This window comes from Ips typographus, linkage group LG13 (assembly GCF_016097725.1).
Source record: "Ips typographus isolate SLU linkage group LG13, UJ_Ityp_2.0, whole genome shotgun sequence".
NCBI lineage: Eukaryota > Metazoa > Arthropoda > Insecta > Coleoptera > Curculionidae > Ips > Ips typographus.
The window spans coordinates 1,727,537-1,747,142 of NC_138434.1; the positions used below are offsets into that span (position 1 = coordinate 1,727,537).

General features: G+C 36.8%; 4 protein-coding genes, 1 long non-coding RNA gene and 1 other non-coding gene across 24 annotated transcripts in view; 3 read left to right on the plus strand and 3 right to left on the minus strand.

Annotated features, from left to right (window-relative positions):
- LOC145737270 (uncharacterized) overlaps window positions 1–13,062 on the minus strand; it is a 44,057-nt gene extending 30,995 nt beyond the window's left edge. For 4 of the 16 annotated variants that reach the window (XR_014180340.1, XR_014180339.1, XM_081991903.1 and 1 more), the window contains exons 1-6: window positions 12,737–13,061; window positions 4,285–4,392; window positions 2,688–2,820; window positions 2,358–2,521; window positions 870–1,352; window positions 537–813 (exon numbers count right to left, since the gene is read on the minus strand). Coding sequence is in view for 13 of the 16 variants with exons in the window: in XM_081991903.1 (XP_081848029.1) it covers window positions 537–813; window positions 870–1,352; window positions 2,358–2,521; window positions 2,688–2,820; window positions 4,285–4,392; window positions 12,737–12,838 (1,267 nt within the window). In the remaining 3 variants the exon portion in view is untranslated. Of the gene's footprint in view, window positions 1–536; window positions 814–869; window positions 1,353–2,357; window positions 2,522–2,687; window positions 2,821–4,284; window positions 4,393–12,736 lie in introns of all 16 variants that reach the window. The other 12 variants (XM_081991895.1, XM_081991891.1, XM_081991899.1 and 9 more) reach the window with 8 other exon arrangements.
- TRNAR-UCU (transfer RNA arginine (anticodon UCU)) lies at window positions 8,266–8,338 on the plus strand. Its single transcript has one exon. It is a non-coding gene; the product is annotated as a tRNA-Arg (tRNA).
- Window positions 13,063–15,002: 1,940 nt separating the features above from the next.
- Window positions 15,003–15,613, plus strand: LOC145737273 (uncharacterized). Of its 2 annotated transcripts, none has more exons than XM_081991910.1 (3): window positions 15,003–15,163; window positions 15,214–15,313; window positions 15,354–15,613. In XM_081991910.1, the coding sequence occupies exons 1-3, from the start codon at window positions 15,098–15,100 to the stop codon at window positions 15,518–15,520; spliced, it is 333 nt and encodes a 110-aa protein (XP_081848036.1). In that variant the 5' UTR covers window positions 15,003–15,097; the 3' UTR covers window positions 15,521–15,613. The 2 variants fall into 2 exon arrangements, with proteins under 2 accessions (XP_081848036.1, XP_081848037.1); XM_081991911.1 differs by having other exon boundaries at window positions 15,366–15,613.
- Window positions 15,614–15,709: 96 nt separating this feature from the next.
- On the plus strand, window positions 15,710–17,999 carry LOC145737271 (uncharacterized). The gene is made up of 7 exons (XM_081991905.1): window positions 15,710–15,863; window positions 15,921–16,097; window positions 16,147–16,185; window positions 16,234–16,360; window positions 17,479–17,517; window positions 17,568–17,644; window positions 17,924–17,999. The coding sequence occupies exons 1-7, from the start codon at window positions 15,807–15,809 to the stop codon at window positions 17,945–17,947; spliced, it is 540 nt and encodes a 179-aa protein (XP_081848031.1). The 5' UTR covers window positions 15,710–15,806; the 3' UTR covers window positions 17,948–17,999.
- Window positions 18,000–18,030: 31 nt separating this feature from the next.
- RpS24 (ribosomal protein S24) lies at window positions 18,031–19,286 on the minus strand. Of its 3 annotated transcripts, XM_081991908.1 has the most exons (5): window positions 19,147–19,286; window positions 18,794–18,940; window positions 18,494–18,739; window positions 18,336–18,353; window positions 18,031–18,180 (listed from the first exon to the last, which is right to left on the minus strand). In XM_081991908.1, exons 1-4 carry the CDS (start codon window positions 19,147–19,149, stop codon window positions 18,342–18,344), a joined length of 408 nt encoding a protein of 135 aa, XP_081848034.1. In that variant the 5' UTR covers window positions 19,150–19,286; the 3' UTR covers window positions 18,031–18,180; window positions 18,336–18,341. The 3 variants fall into 3 exon arrangements, with proteins under 3 accessions (XP_081848034.1, XP_081848035.1, XP_081848033.1); XM_081991909.1 differs by lacking the exon at window positions 18,336–18,353; XM_081991907.1 differs by lacking the exon at window positions 18,336–18,353 and having other exon boundaries at window positions 18,031–18,173; window positions 18,484–18,739.
- Window positions 19,287–19,307: 21 nt separating this feature from the next.
- On the minus strand, window positions 19,308–19,606 carry LOC145737274 (uncharacterized; the record flags this gene model as incomplete). Its single annotated transcript, XR_014180341.1, is given in 2 exon segments — window positions 19,308–19,415; window positions 19,470–19,606. It is a non-coding gene; the product is annotated as an uncharacterized LOC145737274 (long non-coding RNA).

Genomic DNA, 19,606 nt, shown 5'->3' on the forward strand with positions numbered 1-19,606 from the left:
AATAAAAAAAACTGAAATTTTTGAAAAATATCCAGTGACGTAGAAAATAAGGCAGAAAAATGAAAACCGTCTTTCTGTAATCATACCACTGGACAGTTTCGACAAACGTCATTAACATCACATAATGAGTATTAATTTCATATGTATGCTCCAGTGGTCTGACAGTTATTACAAGAAACCTATTTTTTAAACTAGTTAACAATTATGGACTGTATTTTACTTGGGAAGCATTTGTCAGGAAAATGACATAATGTATGTTAACTTATTTTTTGATTGGCTTTCGAATGGTGAATTATTGACATTTAAAACTGGACCACCCTGTATTTAATTTTTATTTTTTTTTTAAAGAAAAAAATTCAGGTCAAGATGTAGTTGACAAAAAAGGAGAGATGGGTTACAATAATTAAATTTTTTTTAAAATCATTTTAAAATTAAATTTTAGAGTAATTTTGTAAAATAATTTTAGCTCTAAATGTAGTAGTAGAAAGAAATTACTGTTTGAAAACCATTTTGTAGAAATACGGAAAAACACTTACTGGCACCGTGTTTGATTAGCAGTTCGACCATCTTAAGTCGGTTCTTCTTGCAGGCAATATGTAACGGCGTGAAACCGTTTAAAGCGCGAGCATTAACATCCGCACCGCGCTCCAACAACAATTTGGCCACCCTCACGTGGCCGCAATGCGCAGCTACGTGCAGCGCTGTCAAATAATCCACGGTGACCTCGTCCACTGGAGCTCCGTGATAGAGCAAGATACGGGCAGCGTCCACGTGTTCCCCTTGAGCAGCCATATGAAGCGGAGCCAAACCGTTCTATGTAGATACAATCGATTAGACAGGGTGTCAGTCATTTTTTTTGAGTAACTAACCTTGGTTTTAGCGTGTATAGGCGCTCCATTCTCGAGCAACATGTCCACCACTTGGTCGTGACCGCTCCGAGCCGCGCAATGCAGTGGAGTGAGTCCGTCCCTGGTTTTGGCTTGGATGTCAGCCCCTTTGGCCACCAACAGCGTCACCATGTTGATTTTCCCCCACTTGCTAGCCACGTGCAACGGTGTGATGTTGTGTTTGGCCGAGTAGTTCACGTTGGCACCCTTGTCGTACAGTAGAGAAGCGACTTTGTCGTTTCCGTAGTGGGCGGCAATGTGCAGGGGTGTGAATCCGCTTTTCGACGTCACGTCCGGATTGTGCTCGTTTTGCAGCAGTAAGGTGGCCGCTTTGACGTCATCTTTTTTGGCAGCGATATGCAAGGCGGGTAGCCTGACTTTGCCTCTAGTGTCGTTCTCCAACAGCACGGCCACCACTTTGTCGTGGCCTTGTTGCATTGCCACAGCCAACGGTGTAAACCCATCCTAAAGGTTAACTCACATTAAATGTCTTCATATTACGTTTGTTCGCAGAAGCAATCCCTGACTGGTTTCCTCAACTCAGAAACAGTAAATGTCAAGTTTTATTGGTTGAATGCTCACCTGACTATGACTGACCAATGGATGTATCTATTTCCCTGATTACTAGTTGGAGATTCTCTCTACGAACAGACCTATCAAGGTCCAGTCAGTGTATTTGAATGATTTGCGTAAATCACAAACTGACCTACAACCATCTACACGGTTTCAAATGCCTTAAAAGCAGTCCCTAACCTTCTGTGCTCTAAAATGCTTCTCAAGCAGTCGAAAGCATTCCAAAACAGTCTAAAAGCTTTTAGAACACTCTGAAGGCTTCCAAATGATCTTCAACTAGTCTAGAAGCTTTCAAAGAATTGCAAAGCAGTCTCAAAGCTTCCGTATGCCTCTAAAGCAGTTTAGAACCCTCCACAAGTTTTCAAATGCTTTAAAAGCAGTCCAAAACCTTCAATGTACGTAATGACGTATCATAATGAACAATAAATCAAATATTTTAGTTGGTCAGTTTGTCAGGAACACAAACTTTTCCCAACATCGTTATAAATGTGTTTTCCGAGCCTTGTTGCCAACATGTGCGCTGTTAAAACAAGTATAAACCGACTCGTTTAATAACAGATATCGGCATTAATTGGCTAATGGCCGAACCAGCGTTTTATAATAGGCTATTAGCAAAACAGAAGAATAATTATCGCCGGTTTACACATGGCTGCCAAAACAATTTGCACAAAAATTTGGATTCGACGATGGCACACGTAATTAGTTACGCAATATGCGATAACGGTTTAAGATACCAAATAAATTATAATTGATACTGTAAACCGAAGATCACTCGAGGAAAAGCTTAACGAAACAATTTCGTCTGTTAACGAATAATCAGATGTCCTGGCTAAAATGTCAATGTCACGTGAGCATTCAACCAATAAAAGAACAGACCTAACAACTATCGATACTAACCTCAGTGGCTAAAGTCTGATTGGCGCCCTTCGATAGAAGATATCGAACTACCCCGTCGTGGTTCTCTTGAGCCGCCATATACAATGGGGTGAACCCATTCTGGGACTGAACGTTCAGGGCGGCTCCATGCTGGACCAGAAGCCGGACAACTTCTTCCTGACCCGCTGAAAACCAATTAAAATGCTCTCATTTGTTAAACAATAGAAATATATATATAAACAATTCCGTGGTTTCACTTAAGCAAAGACCGGAAGTTACGGTTTGCTGCTCGAAACCAAGCACTAAAATTGCAATTTCCGTCAGTGAAGAACAAGCAAACGAGATAGTTACCCAGTGACGCAATATGCAAAGCTGTGTTGCCCTTCTTCGTGGCGGCGTCCACCACAGCTCCCCTTTTTAGGAGTTCCCGTACAATGTCCACGTGTCCATCTTTGGCGGCCAAGTGTAGTGCATTTAAACCGTTCTAAAAATCATATTTCCCTTTAAGTTTAAGTCTCGATAAAGCTAGATTCATAGTAGTTCTAATTGTCATGTCAATTCATAGTCATAAGGAAATAAGAAGACAACCTAATTGAAGACACCCAGCGTTCTGCAGATGACATGATTAGTTACTGTAGTGGAAAGGAGATTGATGTATATGAGGCAGATAGAAAGAATATGGAGTTGTCAACGGAAAAGGTCAAGGCTATGGTATTCAGTAGGGGAAGGAGGTTTCAATTCAGGAGCAAATACATTGATTTTACTATGGAACAGGCTTAACATTTGACGGACAGATGAAATGGACTATAATGTCTGTCAGAGAGCAGGTAAAGCTATTAATGTAATGAAGGCTCTTATAAGGGTATGGTTCGCTCACATTTGGAGTATGCTTGCCAGAATGAATTTGAGATTTGTGCAAAATATGCTCTGAAACATCTCGCTCGAGAGAGGAGTGTGAATGCTGCAGTTTTATGGAACATACCATCGGGAATCTGCGTATTGGGCTAACAGGTTGGTGCCACCGTACTTAGAGGGGCACTACAGTACCAAAATTAAAATATCTCGGTTATGAAAGTCCGTATAAATTGATGAAAGTTCAGTTCATGGATGCTGGGATTCCAAAAGAACATTTGGATGCTGAACAGCTGTGCAATGAAATGATCTTGAATACATTTCGTGATTCTACTTTGTTGTACACAGAGGCATCTGTGGATGGAGTGCTTTTGGGGTATTCAAAGAAGAACAACTGATGCCATGGACATATGCATCTCTCTCTGAAAGTTGGTATCGATAGTGCTAATCACTTCTGCACTTTGAAAACAAAAGAAAAAATTACAGCCTGAGGGAACAGGGAAGGAAAGTTGAATTTTTGTGGATACCCGGCCATTCTGACATTAGAGGGAACAAAAAGGCTGACAAGGTGACAATTTGGTGATTGGGGGTAATACAGACTTTTATTATACAAATTTCTTGAGGATTATTAAAGATCGTATATGGACTTCATGGATTAGTTCTTGCAGAAGCATAGCGTGGTGTGTAGGATGAGATCTGGACGTTGTCTCATTCCAAAGCATAAGGATAGGTATCTCGGATTCCTCTTGTGGAGTGGAGGGTGATATGGATCATGTTTCTTGGGATGCGAAAGTCTTGCGGCCTTTCTTCTCGACTCCCGAATTCTCATTGAACCACAACATCTGGGATTCAGGGAAATTTATAGATTTTCGAAGGATAAACACATGAATGGTGTGCTTGGGTTTGCTTGATTGCGCTTATTTGTCAAACTATGAATCAAAACTGAAATATGAAAGTTATAAGCCGTGGTCCAATGGAATTTCTTCCTGAAGAAGATATTTCAATTAGAGTGTTACTTGTTTTGTATTTTACTGCAGCTTACTGACTACTTCTTGCTCAAATAGAACTATATGAATCCACCTCAGAATCAACGTACCGGATTTGAGGTGTTGATATCTCTGACAGTGCCGGAATCCAAATATTCTTGTATTTTGTCCAATTGACCGGCACGTGCTGCCCTGAGAAACGCAGTGTATGGATCAGTCTGGAAGAAAAACCAACAAATCTTAAATTCACATCTATAATATGAGACACTGCCGTTATTATTGGATTGTATACCAACATCTGCATAAAACACACGTTTTTTGCATGTTCTACTTTAATTACGGAGAGTAAGCAAAAACCATATGACACCAAGATGGTACTATGAGATTACCAGGCAAATTAGTCTGCATGTACGGTATTCGGCAAAATTTCAATACACAAAAAAGTGGGTAGTTTTCATTTAAGAACGGCCAATCTCATACAGAATTATGTCTAGTATTTAAGCTTTCGGATTGAAAACTCCAACGACAGTTTCACCAAGACATTGTGATGGCAATATCACTGTCAAATCACTAATTTTGATTGGAAATGTCCTTATCATACAACATTTACATAACCTCATTAGTCTGTGATTCTGTGATGACATTTTCATTGTGTTTGATTTTCAGTATACTACTGTATCTATTCTTGAATCGCTGGGGCATTATGGTGTACAAACTTTAGGAATTAATGGGCATTACAGACAATTAACAAGACTTTTTTACTGAATTAAACAAGGAACTTGATATTGAAAGTCTTGATGTAAAGTGCATAATAGTTCTGCGACATGCATCGTCGACCAGCAGATTTACAGTGTACAACGCCCACAGAAAGGGCAAACAACACAATTTGCATACTAGTTCACTATGAAGATTTCCTTTTTCGGTTCAAAGCTAGAACCCACAAGCTTTTCACTGGGAAACTGGAGAAAAAATTGAAATAAAACTTACTTTGAAAGAAATGTGTTTTTTAAACGGCCATATTCGTCTTTTCCGGACTTTATGCATATTGTTTTGTATACACTACAACTATGAGGTATTGTTGTGGTTCTATAGGGTTTAATTAAATTATACTGGGTGGAAGCCACAAAATGTGTGTGTATTCCTAGATCTGACCAGAACATGGGAATTTTTCTTTAATTAACTTGTGGGATTATAAATTTGCGGTAAAAGTTAATTGCTCAATAATAATTAAAAGTAAATGTGGCAAAACAGGTTCATTACAAACGACCTTAAAACCTCGATAACAGTCCGGGCAGTAATGGAAATTGAAGACCTGATTGTGCTGAAATTGGGTTAAGTTTCCATAATGGTGAGGAAAATTATCGATTTTCCTTTGAGTGACTGATTCAGAATCAAACAACAGAGAGAGAGAACCAACAGAGTTTCCTGAAATTGAATGCTCGATATGGCAGACATGGACCAACACAAAAAGCTTCTTTGATCGATTAAATATTATTAATTTATTGAAGTTCTCGGGAATTTGAAACGAAGATGAATGGACGGAGCTTCTTAATTTATAACCTTATGCAACGCTGGTAAGGTTGATGGACTTTTGGAACCAGTTATTGATAAATGGAGCATCTAAGTTTGGGCAAAAAGATTTACTCTTGTTAAGGAGTTGAACATACAAAAACAATGCTAAAAGTTATGAAAGCAAGACGAGTCCCTGAAGAATAATTAAAGTGGAACGTCATTAACCACAAATTCACTGAAATGAACTAAAGATCCTTTCACGTGGTTATTATAGCTTTCTTTTCGTCATACACAACAAATTACAATCAAACTGCGGCAAAGTACATAAAAATAACTTAATTATGATAATTTGTATTGATTAAATTAGCCTTAGAGGTATATACAGTGTGTCCATAAAGTATGGAATAAATTCAGCTGTTTTCGAGAAAATAACGGTTTGAAAAATATAGCATGTTTTATTGAAAATAGTGTTGATAAGTTAAATTCCTAATTTTGTGCAAAATTTCCTAAAATTTTCCATAACTTGCTTATTTGACAGTTGACGACCAAAAGTGATTGAAGTGAAAAGATAGCTCAGGTTGTAAGCTTTCCAAAAATATGCTCATTTAAGTTAATAGGTTGCACCGTCCGGCCGCTAGAGGGTGTCAAAGTCAAGCTTCACAAACCTTCAAAGTGATTTAACCTGTTTTGGTTTAACGTAAAATAGTTTAGTTGTTTGAACAGTTAGGATAAAAGGTCACTGAAGGTAAAATATAGTCCAGACCAAAGGCTTTTCAACGGTGTATTAAAAAAAGGTCATTGGTGTGATAGTTTGACCGCTAGAGAGCTTCAAAGACAATTTTTGCTTTTTACACAGTTTTTGAGATATGTATAGTCCTGATTGTTTTTCACTTTTTTGGGACACCCTGTATCACCGTGACATCCATTTTGTCCCAACTGTCACGGTTTTGAGGATGACCTGGAAATTATGTCAATTTTGAGGGTTTTCAGTGCGTGGCACCCTTAAAAGTTGACATTTTTACAAATGACACTTTACGTCATTTTTGTATCATTAACCTGAAGAAATTTAGGCAAAAGTAAAAGTTGCATTCGCTTAAGGTACGTTTGGGGTAAAAATTTCAGACCTCTAACTTGAAGCGTTCCTGAGATATTTAGCAAAAACTACAAAAAAAACAAGGTTAACTTTGACGCCCTCTAGCCGCCGAACCGGGAAACTTAGCCGTGTTCGCTCAACGTCACGTGAGAGCACCATTTATTAGCTTTGTTTTGTTATACGGCTCGTATATACAGGATGGTTCAAATAAGCGAGTTATTCACGATTTTCTGGATAAATGCACGAAAAATTAGGAATTTCTGTTCGATTTCAGGGCCGCCCAATCAAGACTGCTATAGAGCAAAAACAGTTGAAGATCGATACAGACATTTTACATCAAGTAGGCCTAGAATTTGACGTAGATCCCAGAAATTTTTAACGAATAAATTACATTCTGAAGATCACGTGACTGTTTTTTGACAGATGTGAACTAGCCTGTACAGTGTTGCCAACTCAAAATTCCACTTATAGTATTTGAGCTTATTTACAACTAACTTGATTTACCAAATTCGTACGGTTCCAACTGTTGTTATGGTCACGTGACTATTTTGACAGTTGTCAATAAGCCTTGCACAGTGTTGCAAGCTCAAAAATTGAATTATCAATGTCACGTGACGTGTCTCTTATTATTATCACCTTATTGTTACTGTTAATTTTATTTTTCAATTTTTTCAAGTTTTACTCTAGTGACTGTTTTATTGACAGATGTCAACTAGCGTTTACGGTGTTCCAAGCTCAAAAACTATGAAATTCACTGTTTTTTTAATGAAATTTACTGTTGAAGTATCCAAACAGAAGATATTTCATATTCAAATTTGCAATTTAAATTTATGAAATTCACTGTATTTTGATGAAATTTACTTTAATATTTGTTCAAATTTGGGACACTCCGTATACTAATGGATTATCTAGAAAAAAAAACAAATTTTGCGACAATCCACCAAACACAACAGCTGGATGTGAAGGGTTTTATTTTTTTCAAATAATTTAAACAAAAACAAAATTTTTTTAGCTGAAAACTAACTTTCTCTACCAGATTTAGGATCGGCATCCCCAAAAACCCCTTAGTCAATATTTTTAGTCAAAAATACTTATTTTTTGTGACATACAATTTGAAGATAATGTACACATGAAAAGCGGGACACACACTGTATAGTAATTACGTCACGTGATAGTAGCAATGCAACGGTGGTTGCCTATTTGTTCTGCAACATTCAAACTGTAACGGGACTGAAAACGATAAAATACTTGGTCGCACTGCAATTATTTTTAGACGCTACCTGTTTAATGAACAAATTAGAAAGTGCTAAGAATCCTCGTCACCGCAAATAATAAAGCATTAGTCATCCTTTAAATTCCACCGGTAATACAGTTAAATGGATTCGTATGTAGAGCAAGGAAATTGGGCACGTCACGGCCTCTGGTTTGGTTGTTACACGTTTAGCCTCCTTCAAAGTGTGCTGCACGTCCTGAGGGTGAATTTGGAGTCCCTGTAGCGCAGAGGATAGCGCGTTGGACTTCTAATCCAAAGGTCGCGGGTTCGATCCCCGCCAGGGATGGTCTGTTGGTTCACTTTTTTTTTTTTCTACGTGTCATTGTATGCATTCACAAATACAGGATGTTTCCAAATTCATAACGCCGTTACCTTCATGAATATCAACTAAGTTCGTGTTTGATACAAGTTGTGAATTATTCGTATCAAAGTGTAATTTTACTAGTGTCTTACATCATCGTTGCTCCATGTTTGGTCAAAACATCTTTGGTTCGAAAGGAGGTTACCACAGGCTATTTACTTATTTAATCTCTGCAAGAGATGTGTACTTAACAGTACGAGTTTGGGCGAAATTCCTTATCCCATCTATATATATGTCATTAAGTAACTTTTTCCCTTAGTACGTCCCTGTTTACCAAGAGATTTTAATGAAATTTTTTTGTGGAAGTAGCCAGGGCTTGTGGCTATTTTTGACCAAAAAAAACAGGTCCGTACCTGCCCTAGTTTTGACAGGAGAAATGTTCTAAATTTACTTTTTACCTCACACAGTGACATATGCCATTAAGTAACTTTTTCCCTTAGTACGTCCCTGTTTTATAAGGGATTTTAATGAAATTTTTTGTGGAAGTAGTCAAGGCTTGTGGCTATTTTTGTCCAAAAAAATCAGGTCCGTACCTGCCCTAGTTTTGACAGGAGAATTTTTCAAAATTTACTTTTCAAGTCAAGCTTTCCCTCAGTACGTCCCTGTCTTCCAGGCGATTTCAATGCAACTTCTTAGTGTATTTAAGATAAAAAGGGCTCAAATAAGGGAAATATTATATATTATTATATTATTATTATACATTTATACTGGAAATCATTTAAGTCTTGCAAACTTCAAAACGTCTAATATTTACCTGGCTATCGTCTACGAATATAAATAAACACACGGTAGTGTGATCTAATTTTGGTTCTCAAAGGTGCTTGTACTCTCTGCAGAAGTCTTTTCATTTGCTAATTATGTTATACACCATATGAGTAACTTCCACATCATCAGTTATTCTCCACAATCAGCTATTTCAAGAATAACATTGTCCTTCCATTAGTTGACCTTCCTCTAACTCATTTCTCCGAATAGAGTCTAATTTACTTTTATTACCTATTAGAATGTAGGCAGTTTGTGATGGACTGGACAATTAGCAGGTAAATTTAAAAATTGGCTGTATTGTCTGCTTCAGTATTTTACCACACTTCCTGTTGGGTGGGTCACAGGAATTCCGACCATAACTCACCTGTTTCCTGCCCTAAACAGCCCTAATCTATGCTAATTCGATTAGTTAACAACGAATACGCCACCCTAAATGTTTTTGCCTAAAAAATCATCCTGTTGTTCCTGTTATCATGTTAATTCCATTAGGAAACTTCTTAGTGGGTTTGGTGTCAGTTTAATCTTAGTATGAAGCAAATCCTGCTTGAAAACTGATTAATTTTGATCCCAGATGTACTGTAAAAACCGTTGATTACATTAATTTACACAATTGAAGGCTAGAGTAATGTAGTTTGAAAAGAAATTGCTTAAAAACAGAAAGGAGTCATACAAACCTGAATTTTGAACTTTTGAGTAAGAAGGTTTCTTTGGTAAACTGAATGTGTATAAAAATAAACATACTTGTTTTATTTTTTGGTATTTATAAGCTGCAAACCACTATATTTACTAGCATTTTTGCATTAAACATTGCAATTTGTAATCAGTTTTAATAACAAACAAGGCCATTAGTGGCGTCAGCTGTCAACCGGCGTTTTTCCGCTACGCGCTACGCGTCAACTGTCAAAAAGGCAGTGACTTTGAAATACATAGAGTGGTAACACGGTTTGTATAGCGTATTTTTGCATATACACATAAAAGCAAAATTCAAAAGTAGATAACGTAATTATTAGCATAATGGTATGGTACCTAACCTTCGATAACACAGTAATAAATTACTTTTTCTTAGGAGGAATGTTTTATCAATTATTACAGGTGAGATAGGTGTAAGTAACTTTTTGTTTGTTTAACTTTGAAATAAATTTGTGCAGTAATAGGAATTTAAAAAAAATAATAAAGAATTGGATAGGGTGATGGTAGTTAAAATCCCTGATTAGGACAAATGGTAATAAATCAATTTAAGTGTAACTCCATTAAGTTATTACAAATATAGGGGTGGGCAGATGAATCAGGTTTATGGTAAACTATCTGATTCTAGGTTTTCCTGTACCTGTCAGCTGTCAGTTTTCTTGACATGTTGACAGCAAGAAAAGTGTCAAAACTTTCCTAATTTTAAAAGGAAATTTCCCAGGGTTGGTCTAGGTTCAGTTATACCATTATGACCCCCATGCAATCCCCTCGACTGCACCTATAATTATTTAATAAATGTATGACTGGTAAGTTTTTTAATTTAGTAGAAAGGTTTTGTTACCCCTCGAGACCATCCGCACCCCCCAAACGTTGCCACACCCCTTTGGTCTGTTATGTGTTATGTATAGGGTGTCCCAAGAAAGTTACTGTTTAGAGTGTTTATGAATATGATCCAGAGCAATAAAGCTAATAATTAACCCACATTCCTTTTGACGTAGACGCGCACAGATGTTGCATACACAGTAACCAAGCTACATAAACTTGTCTAAATGGTATTTTTAATGTTACAGACCCAATACTTCGAGTTTCTCGGACGGTGTAGGTGGTTTTCGTTTACTACGTGGTTTATTATTAAAATCAAGGTCGATTTTGTTGTTATAAATCCACTCGGGCAGTCTGATATGCCTTTTCCCCAAGTTATAGATAGAAATGTTCGGTTTTTTCGTCCGCATTTTGGAGGAATTTCACTGTCCGAAAAAACGAGTTGTTGAGTAACGAAATAGTAGTGAAATGTCGATGAACTTTCACTCGAAAGCATTGGGCTTATGGCGTGACGACAGACTGTTTCGTTTTTTTACGACCCACAGAACGAAATTCTTTTTGCTGCCGTCCTCTGTTCGATAGCGGAAAACTCTTGATTGATGCATTCCGTTGCTTTTTTGTTTTCAAAAATACGGTTATTTGAAGGTAAATGCTTTCTCCAAAGACTGGTTGTAATTCCTGGTTGTGATAAAAACTTCAGACCTCTAAACCTGAAACGTTCCTGAGATTCCTCTCGTTTTTTTGCTCAATAAAAAAACGAGAGTCAACTTTGACGCCCTCTAGCGGCTAAACGGCACAACTTAGCCGTGCCCGCTCAACGTCACGTGATAGCCCCGTTCATCAGCTTTCTTTTGTTATGCGGTGGTTTTATACAGGGTGTTTCAAATAAGCGAGTTATGGACAATTTTCTGGAAAAGTGCACCAAAATTTCGCTCAAATTGGGAATTTCTGCTTCAGAGGGAGGTGGTCAAAGTAGGCTGCTAGAGCAAAAACAATTGAATATCGATACAAACATTTTACATCAAGTAGGCCTAGAATTTGACATAGATTCCAAAAATCTAATAAAAAAGTTTGGTTTGTTGCTCAAATTTGGAACACCGTGTATACTGATGGATTATCTAGGACATAGACGCAAATATCTACAAGATTCATATTTGGTATTTTTTTATAAAATGAAAATTAAACAAGTTACAAGGATGTTAAAAATTCATTGAATCACCCTGTAAACTACTCCATTGTATTGTCAATAACTCGGTTATTTTGACAGTTACAGGGTGGTTCAATATACCAATTTGTAGCCCTTGAAATTCTCTTTTGACCACCCTGTATAGCGTTTTTACCTAAAACGTCAAATAAGTGAGTTATTTACTGTTAAAATTGAGTTGTTTGATTTTGACAGTTTTTACTGTAACTCTGTTATTTTGACAGTTACAGGGTGCTTCAATATACCAATTTGTAGCCCTTGAAATTCTCTTTTGACCACCCTGTCTACCATGTATAGAAGATATGTCAGGCTACCCAAAAATTAAAGCTAATAATTTTTGTTTTTTAAATTCATAATATTTTAAAAAAGTGTTGAGGTTAGGTGTACAACATTTTTCAGAAAGTTTACGGTAATTTTCCGGAAAAAATCTGAAAATTCAAAAATAATTCGTTTTTTAATTAATTATACCAACCATCCAATTAAAATTATAATAAACAAATTTTGACAATAACAATGACAAGTTTGACAGTTGTTTTCCCTATCTAGGACATTTTTTTTGCAACGTTGGCCTTGACTGCAGTGCTGCCAAACTGGCAAAACTACACAACTAAACATTTTATGATCTTTTTTAATTCAATATTCCGATTATATTTAGAACGTTTAATTGAAGAATGATTCTTATGTAGCCATGGCGGGTAATCCGTAGCGCCCATTTAAAATGCTAATGACATGTATTATTCAAACATCCAGGAAGTCAACTTCCAACAAGAGTAGCGAGCGATTAATTTTCGCTTTAATTACGCTTAAATATTCGCGAGTTTTACGACTGACGAATAAATAAATACCTGTTTGCCTGTCCTGGGCAGAGTTTCCATGTTAGTCCCGTTGACGACCGGAGCCTTTTCGTTGACCCCTCCGTTCGGGGTGCTCCCATTACCGAGGGCCATTTTAGCCGACGACAATCACAACAACTATTTGTTCGCACACGTAAAACGCTATAGCATTTTTTACAATTGCACTAGATTGACTGGAAAAAGCCGTAAAACGCACAAGAACGACCGACACAGATACGCTCGAAACACCGATTCTGCAATGAATTTTTTATTATTTTGCCAGTTTGTTTGGAGGACAAGACGCAAACGGCACCGACCAACACCGTACACACCCGTCTCTGTCTGTAACGTGACGCAATGTGAAATAGAAGCGCTAATTTTGAGACGTGATTGGTCGAGGGAATGGCCGGGTCAAGCTGCGAAGTACGCCCCGTTTGCCGGTTATGTTTTGCGCCGTTATCGAGCAGGCGTCGGATTGCGTAACGTTTGTCGCGCCTACCTGCGATGTTTTCTTGACAATTGGTGAATCGCATTTCTTTATATTTTAATCAGACTTTAGTTTTTTACCCTGTAACACGTATATACATGGTTACCTCCTAAAAATAAATATTAGTTTTTAGCAGGGCAATTCTTCTAAATACAATAATCTCTAAAATAATTACATAGAGTTTTTGATTGATTAATAAACCAACAAAAAGAGATTACAAGGTGGCAAAAATGCCAGTAATATTGCTGATTTGCTTTGTTAATTTAAGTTAAAAAATTCATCCTGACGTCTATAAAAGAAATCTTAGAAAGCGGAATTTGACAGCTCCCAACTTGGTTCCTATGACAGCTAGGAGGTTCCTTCAAACGTCAAAACGTAGCTCGTAATTTTGGCATTTTTTCACCTGATTACAATTTTCTTTAAAAAATTTCAAATAACCGAGATATTTACCCGGAAATAGAAGAATGCAAGTAAACAAGTTTTTTTTTTGAAAAATCATAATTTGACAGGTAATAAGTTGCTCCATGTGACAGTTAGCAGGTCCCTTCAAATGTCAAAACGTAGCTCGTAATTTTGGCATTTTTTCGCCTTATTACAATTTTTTTTCAAAAATTTCAAATAACCGAGATATTTGACATTGAAGGTGTCACAATTTGACAGTTCCTAACTTGTTTCCTATGACAGCTAGGAGGTTCCTTCAAACGTTAAAATGTCGCTCGTAATTTTGGCTTCCTTTTAACTGAACACAATTTTCTTTCAAAAATTTCAAATAACCGAGATATTTACCGAGAAATACAACAGTGTAACTGTACTAGAAATATTGAAGGAGTCACAATTTGACAGCTTCTAACTTGGTTCCTATGACAGCTAGGAGGTTCCTTCAAACGTCAAAATGTAACTCGTAATTTTGGCTTTATTTTCACTAAACACAATTTGTATTTAAAAAATTACAAATAACCGTTAAATAAAGCAGTACATAGGTGAACAAATTTTTTAAAGATGTCACAACTACAAGCTTCTATCTTGGTCTCTATGATGGAAGGTTCGTTCAAACGTCAAAATGTAGCCCAAAACTTTAGCTTTCTTTTGTCAAGATAGAGTTTTTATGAAAAAAAGACTAATAAATGAGAAAACCCTCTTAGTACACTATTGTGTGGGTACGCCAAACTGACCCTTTAGGATACACAAAAAAATCCCTATTTTTTGGGCGAAATTCCTTAATCTGGGAACCCTGAGTATAATTAAAGAAAATTGCGTTTAATAAATTTTTACCATATGGGCTCATCAGGGACAGAACAGCATAAATTAAAATTACAACAAATTCTCATTCAAATCAATCATTCAATAAAGACTATACAAAAGACACTGAGATCATTCACCATCATAGTTATATACTGGAGTGACGTGTAAAAAATTCTGACAAATCGTAAATTTGCACGTTTATCCGTAAATAATCGGAAATCGACTGTGATAATCTGAACTTGTCTGTGGAATTACCTAAATAACAATAGAGAGGAAAAGGCACGTTAACCGTTCTTAATTTACCTAATTCTATGAAGCTTCATCCTATTTATTTCCCGATTTTATTTTTGTAATTATATAACATGATTCACGGTCATGATGGTGACTTACACCACAGTGCTGGGGAAGGATTTATATTTGAAACCATATCACAGTTAACCCTTACTTGAATGTGTTACAAATTTGCGAAAATATATGGTCATAGGGAGTTGTTCTTGATTGGGACAATTACAGGGTAAAAACCATGTGAATTGAAAAAATGCTGGGACCACCACTGACTCCAGAAATTCCCATCTCACCTATATATATAAAACGAGGATCTTCCGGAAATTATTCCCCATACAAAGTGATTAGTTGTTGGCAAAATGGTGGCCAAACTTTGCTTTGTGTTGGTGCTAGTGGCTTTAGTCATTTGTCACACCAGCGTCGCTGTAGGTACTTTAGACTGGGTGAACCACCCTTAACCTGAACTGAGTTACAGGCCCCTCAAGCGACCAAGCAGGAACTCCTGGAGAAAAGTTTGGCCGACTACCTAAAGCACGACAAGGAGCTGATTCACGACTTGGAAGAACTGGGGTTTGGTAAGTACAAAACTTTTAGAGGAAGCTAACTGTTGTACAGATCAAAAAATAGGGGCAGACAGAGTGAAACGACAGTCTGAGGTGGACACAAACGATACGGAATTTCTGGATGCTGAAAAACAACCTGGATTTTTTGATCGGGCTGCCAAGTTTGTTTTAGAACTAATGCAGCGATTTCTCAGATGGATTAATACGGACGATAGTTAAGCAGGGACTTAGTGTAGCTGCATCTACAGTAGCTGGCTGGATTTTTGGTTGATTTTAGAAAATTGTGTTAATAAATCCTTAGTAATAATACCATCTTGACTTTCAATCCACTAATGCGCATCAGCTATTATCAAGGAACACCCACTTAATGCGCACCTTACCAAATTAGTGGGTATTCAAACCTTAAACAGTATTTAGGTGAACAAAAAAACAGGAAATCCACCTCCTCTACAATAATTGTCTGATCACTCTTCCAAATCATTACAAATCAGATTGTACTGAAACAATGTTTGAACATCTAATAAGACTCTTTGTTGTGTTTCTGACTGTGTGGTGGAGTCAGGTAAAGTACACTGACAACAAAAAGGGTCAAGAATAGGGTTTTTTGTAATGAAAACAGATTGAAGATGTGAAGGCGGCTTGTGAGCGTTCCCCTAAACTGATGGGAGCTGAAGAGGTTTGCTGGAGCAGTAAGGTGAAACTGGGGGACCGAATTCAATACACCACCAAAAGTGTCCTGAATTTTGCTAAAGAAAAGTTGGGGTTAAGTACTGATGAACCCTATTATCCCCAGGAAGTATGTATGGTTAAATCCAAAAACTTAGCACTAATTAATTTTTTTCTAGTGTGACTACTACCATTGTATTTTTGCCGAAATGAAAATGGTAAGCAGTCAGTTTGTTTTTAAAGAAAATACTTTGATAGTAATTTAGTTAACTAATGGTTATCCTGACTACGGGAAAATTGTGGACTGGGTGGATAGTAACGTAATTTACAAACACGCCAAAACCCAGTACGACCGTATTAAAGAGTGTAACGTAGCCTTAAATGTTGCTATAGGTCAGTACCAACTTAAGCCTGATTTACAAAACAAAATTTAACTTTAGCATTAAGCTAGTGATTTTAAACTGCCAACATTGGTTTTACATTAAAAAAAAGTGTACACCAAATACTGTTTTTAGTGCAATTTTCCTATAATTACCATCATCGCCTTGGATTTTTTTTCCTGATCACCATGACGTACCGTATGTTATAATTCCAGTCTTGATGACCCTCACGTGATTGTCATTTGCAAAAAACTGATCATGTGACAAACTGTCAGTTACTAATTTAATTAATTGTTGATGTATCACCATGCTCAATACAAAAAATATATTTTTTTCTAAAAAGTAGTAATCTAATATGGCGACGCAAGAAGAAAAACCTAAAAGCTGATGATGGTTGCCGAAATCTGAAACTTTTTATTTAATTTATGTAGAGGAGGAGCATGGTAGAATGTCATTTATTTTATCAAGTAAATCAGGAAAGACTCAAAAGAGTGCCATTAAGTAAATAGAACGTCACTTGACAGTGTCACATTCTAATCGGTTTAAAAATGGCAATGATATCGCGTAAATAAGAGTCAACTGACTTAACAGAGCATAATTGATCTGCCATTTTAAAAAACTCCACTCTGTATTTACTGTTAAATAACTCGGTTACTAAGCATTTTTGCATGAATTATATACAGGATGGGTGAAAGAGGATTTCAAGGGCTACAAATTAGTATTTACAACCACCCTGTAACTATCAAAATACCCAAGTTACAGCCTGTTGAAGTGTAAAGTGTCAAACTAACACTGTAATTCAATCCACTCTGTATCTATTGTAAGATAACTGGGTTACTAAGCATTTCTGCATGAATTATATACAGGGTGGGTGACTCGGACATGCAATTACAGGTTAAAATTGCACCAAACAAAGACAGTATTGGTAATTATTTTTTTCTTTTTTTAGTGACCCTTCTACGCCTTTCTAAGATGGCGTTTCTGAGATTCTTTTCAGAAAACTGTATGGCTAAATTAGGAGTTTTATAAACACCCTTTTCAAGATTAATCCTAAAAATTCATTACCAATGCTAAAGTTAAATTTTTGTGTAAAAATTAGGCTTTAGAACGTAATTTTTTTTTAAATTTTAGACACAAATACATATTTTGCTGGAGATTTATCCCCTCAAGGTAAGTATAATTTCCCTTGAGACACAAAGGCACATTAGCAAAACTTTCAGAAGGATCGAAATTGCAAAATAAATGCGAAGCGGCACAAGAATTTATGAAGTGCATTTCGAAAAACGGCACTAATAACGTAAGTGCACATCTGAGCACAGAAAGAGTAATTTGTGATTGGTCAGAGCGGGATTTGAAGATCACGTGACCGTGTTTCAGTTTAACGTCACATAACTCTGTTTACAGTGAAAATAGTCACGTGACGATTTTCAATCTTCTGGTAACGTAATTTTGAAGATCACGTGACTGTTTTCCGGTTTAACCTCACATAACTGGCTGCTTTTTCTTGACCAATCACAAACTACCAACCCATGTGACCTTTGAGAGCTACATTACATTTACACCTGTCAATTTCCAGTGCGTCATATTTACTTACCCTTAAACAGAGAGGACGACCGGCCCCAACAATTAGTAAAATAAAATGTTACAAATAGTACTGTTTGGTTCATTAATTAAACCCCGGAAAAAGTTATCAAAACTTAAATATATTGGAAAAGAAATTTACATAAATACGGGCACTTTCTAGTCCACAGATTGTGTACCAGATATCCAAATAGTCCTTCCGGCAGTGATGAATATTTGACACACAACAAAGTGCCTGGATTTAGGTCATTACTGCAAAAAAAAAATTTAAGTCAACCCAAGGGTCCTTTGGGACTTCTACTGTGTTAAGTTAATTAAAATACACCAAACTCTTATATTAGATGTTAGAAATGCCATCAAACGTAAAACACACAATTCAAATTAATCAGGAAAACACAAAATAATACCTGATTCTATTTTCCTCCCTGCAAACCACATTTTGACATTAATATCCCTTTGATTTAAGTATGATAAATAACACTCACTATAACTGAACATTTTCAACATTGTAACACTACAGAAAGCACTTTTTTGACAAAAAAAAACTAATTTAAGTGTCTCTTACCTTTTTGGCTGTAGCTCCAACCTTACTCTTTTTGGTACCCCTGACTTTCTTCATCCTGTTCTTCCTTTCCTTCCTCTGTTTTCTGGTCTGCTGTTTCTTTTCATACAGACCGTGCCTGGCCAGCCTGTGTTTAGGTTCGAATTTCTTGGCCAAGTCGAGGGTATCATAAATAAGACCAAATCCAGTGGATTTGCCACCGCCAAAGTTGGTCCGGAAACCAAATACAAAAATTACATCAGGGGTTACCTGGAATTGAGGTTAGGGTGAATCAGTTTTTCAGCTTTGGGGTGTTTGGCTTACTTTGTACATTTTGGCCAGTTTCTCCCTGATGTCCGATTTCTTGACCGAGGGTTGGCCGGGATGGAGCACGTCCACCACCATTTGTTTGCGACACAACAGTCTGTTGGTCATGAATTTCCTGGTACGGATTGTTGCGGTTCCTTCCGTCTAAAATAATATAACAATATTACCCAAGCCAAAAAAGTAAGTGGAAAACACTAGAGTAAACATTCACCAAAACACCGAAAAAACGGCCAAAAATCGGGTTAATTTACAGCCAAATCGATTCACCGGGTAATTCTTAAACATATTTAGTTAAAAACACTCAAAAAACCGTAAAGATGATCAAAATATTTAAGGAATTATTTACCTACCATTTTGACTGGGAAAAACTGTACTGCAAAAAGACCGAGGACAAACTCAAAATAAGTGTTTATGGCAACTATGACATATGAGTGACAATTGACAATGATCTGCAACGATGCCACGTTGTGCTACTTAAGGCGTTGTTGCCAACATTAAGAAAACACACAAGTACTATAAACCAATTTTAATTTATTATTCAGGCAGATAATCAATACTTATTTCTTCCTCAATGTTGTTTGGGGACATATCCAATTCCCCCATCATGTCATTGGATTCGCTAGAAATCAACCATTTTAATTTTATAGAACTGGGGAAGGACTGGATTAATTACCTGTCCAGAGAAGGTTCATTACTAAACATTTCGGTGGGGACAGTGGGTGGAGCGCGTTCCGGCATCAAATCTAAGAAACTTTGAGATTGCAAATGCCTCTCCACTTCTTCGGGGGTCATGTGACCGTCCGAAAGCAC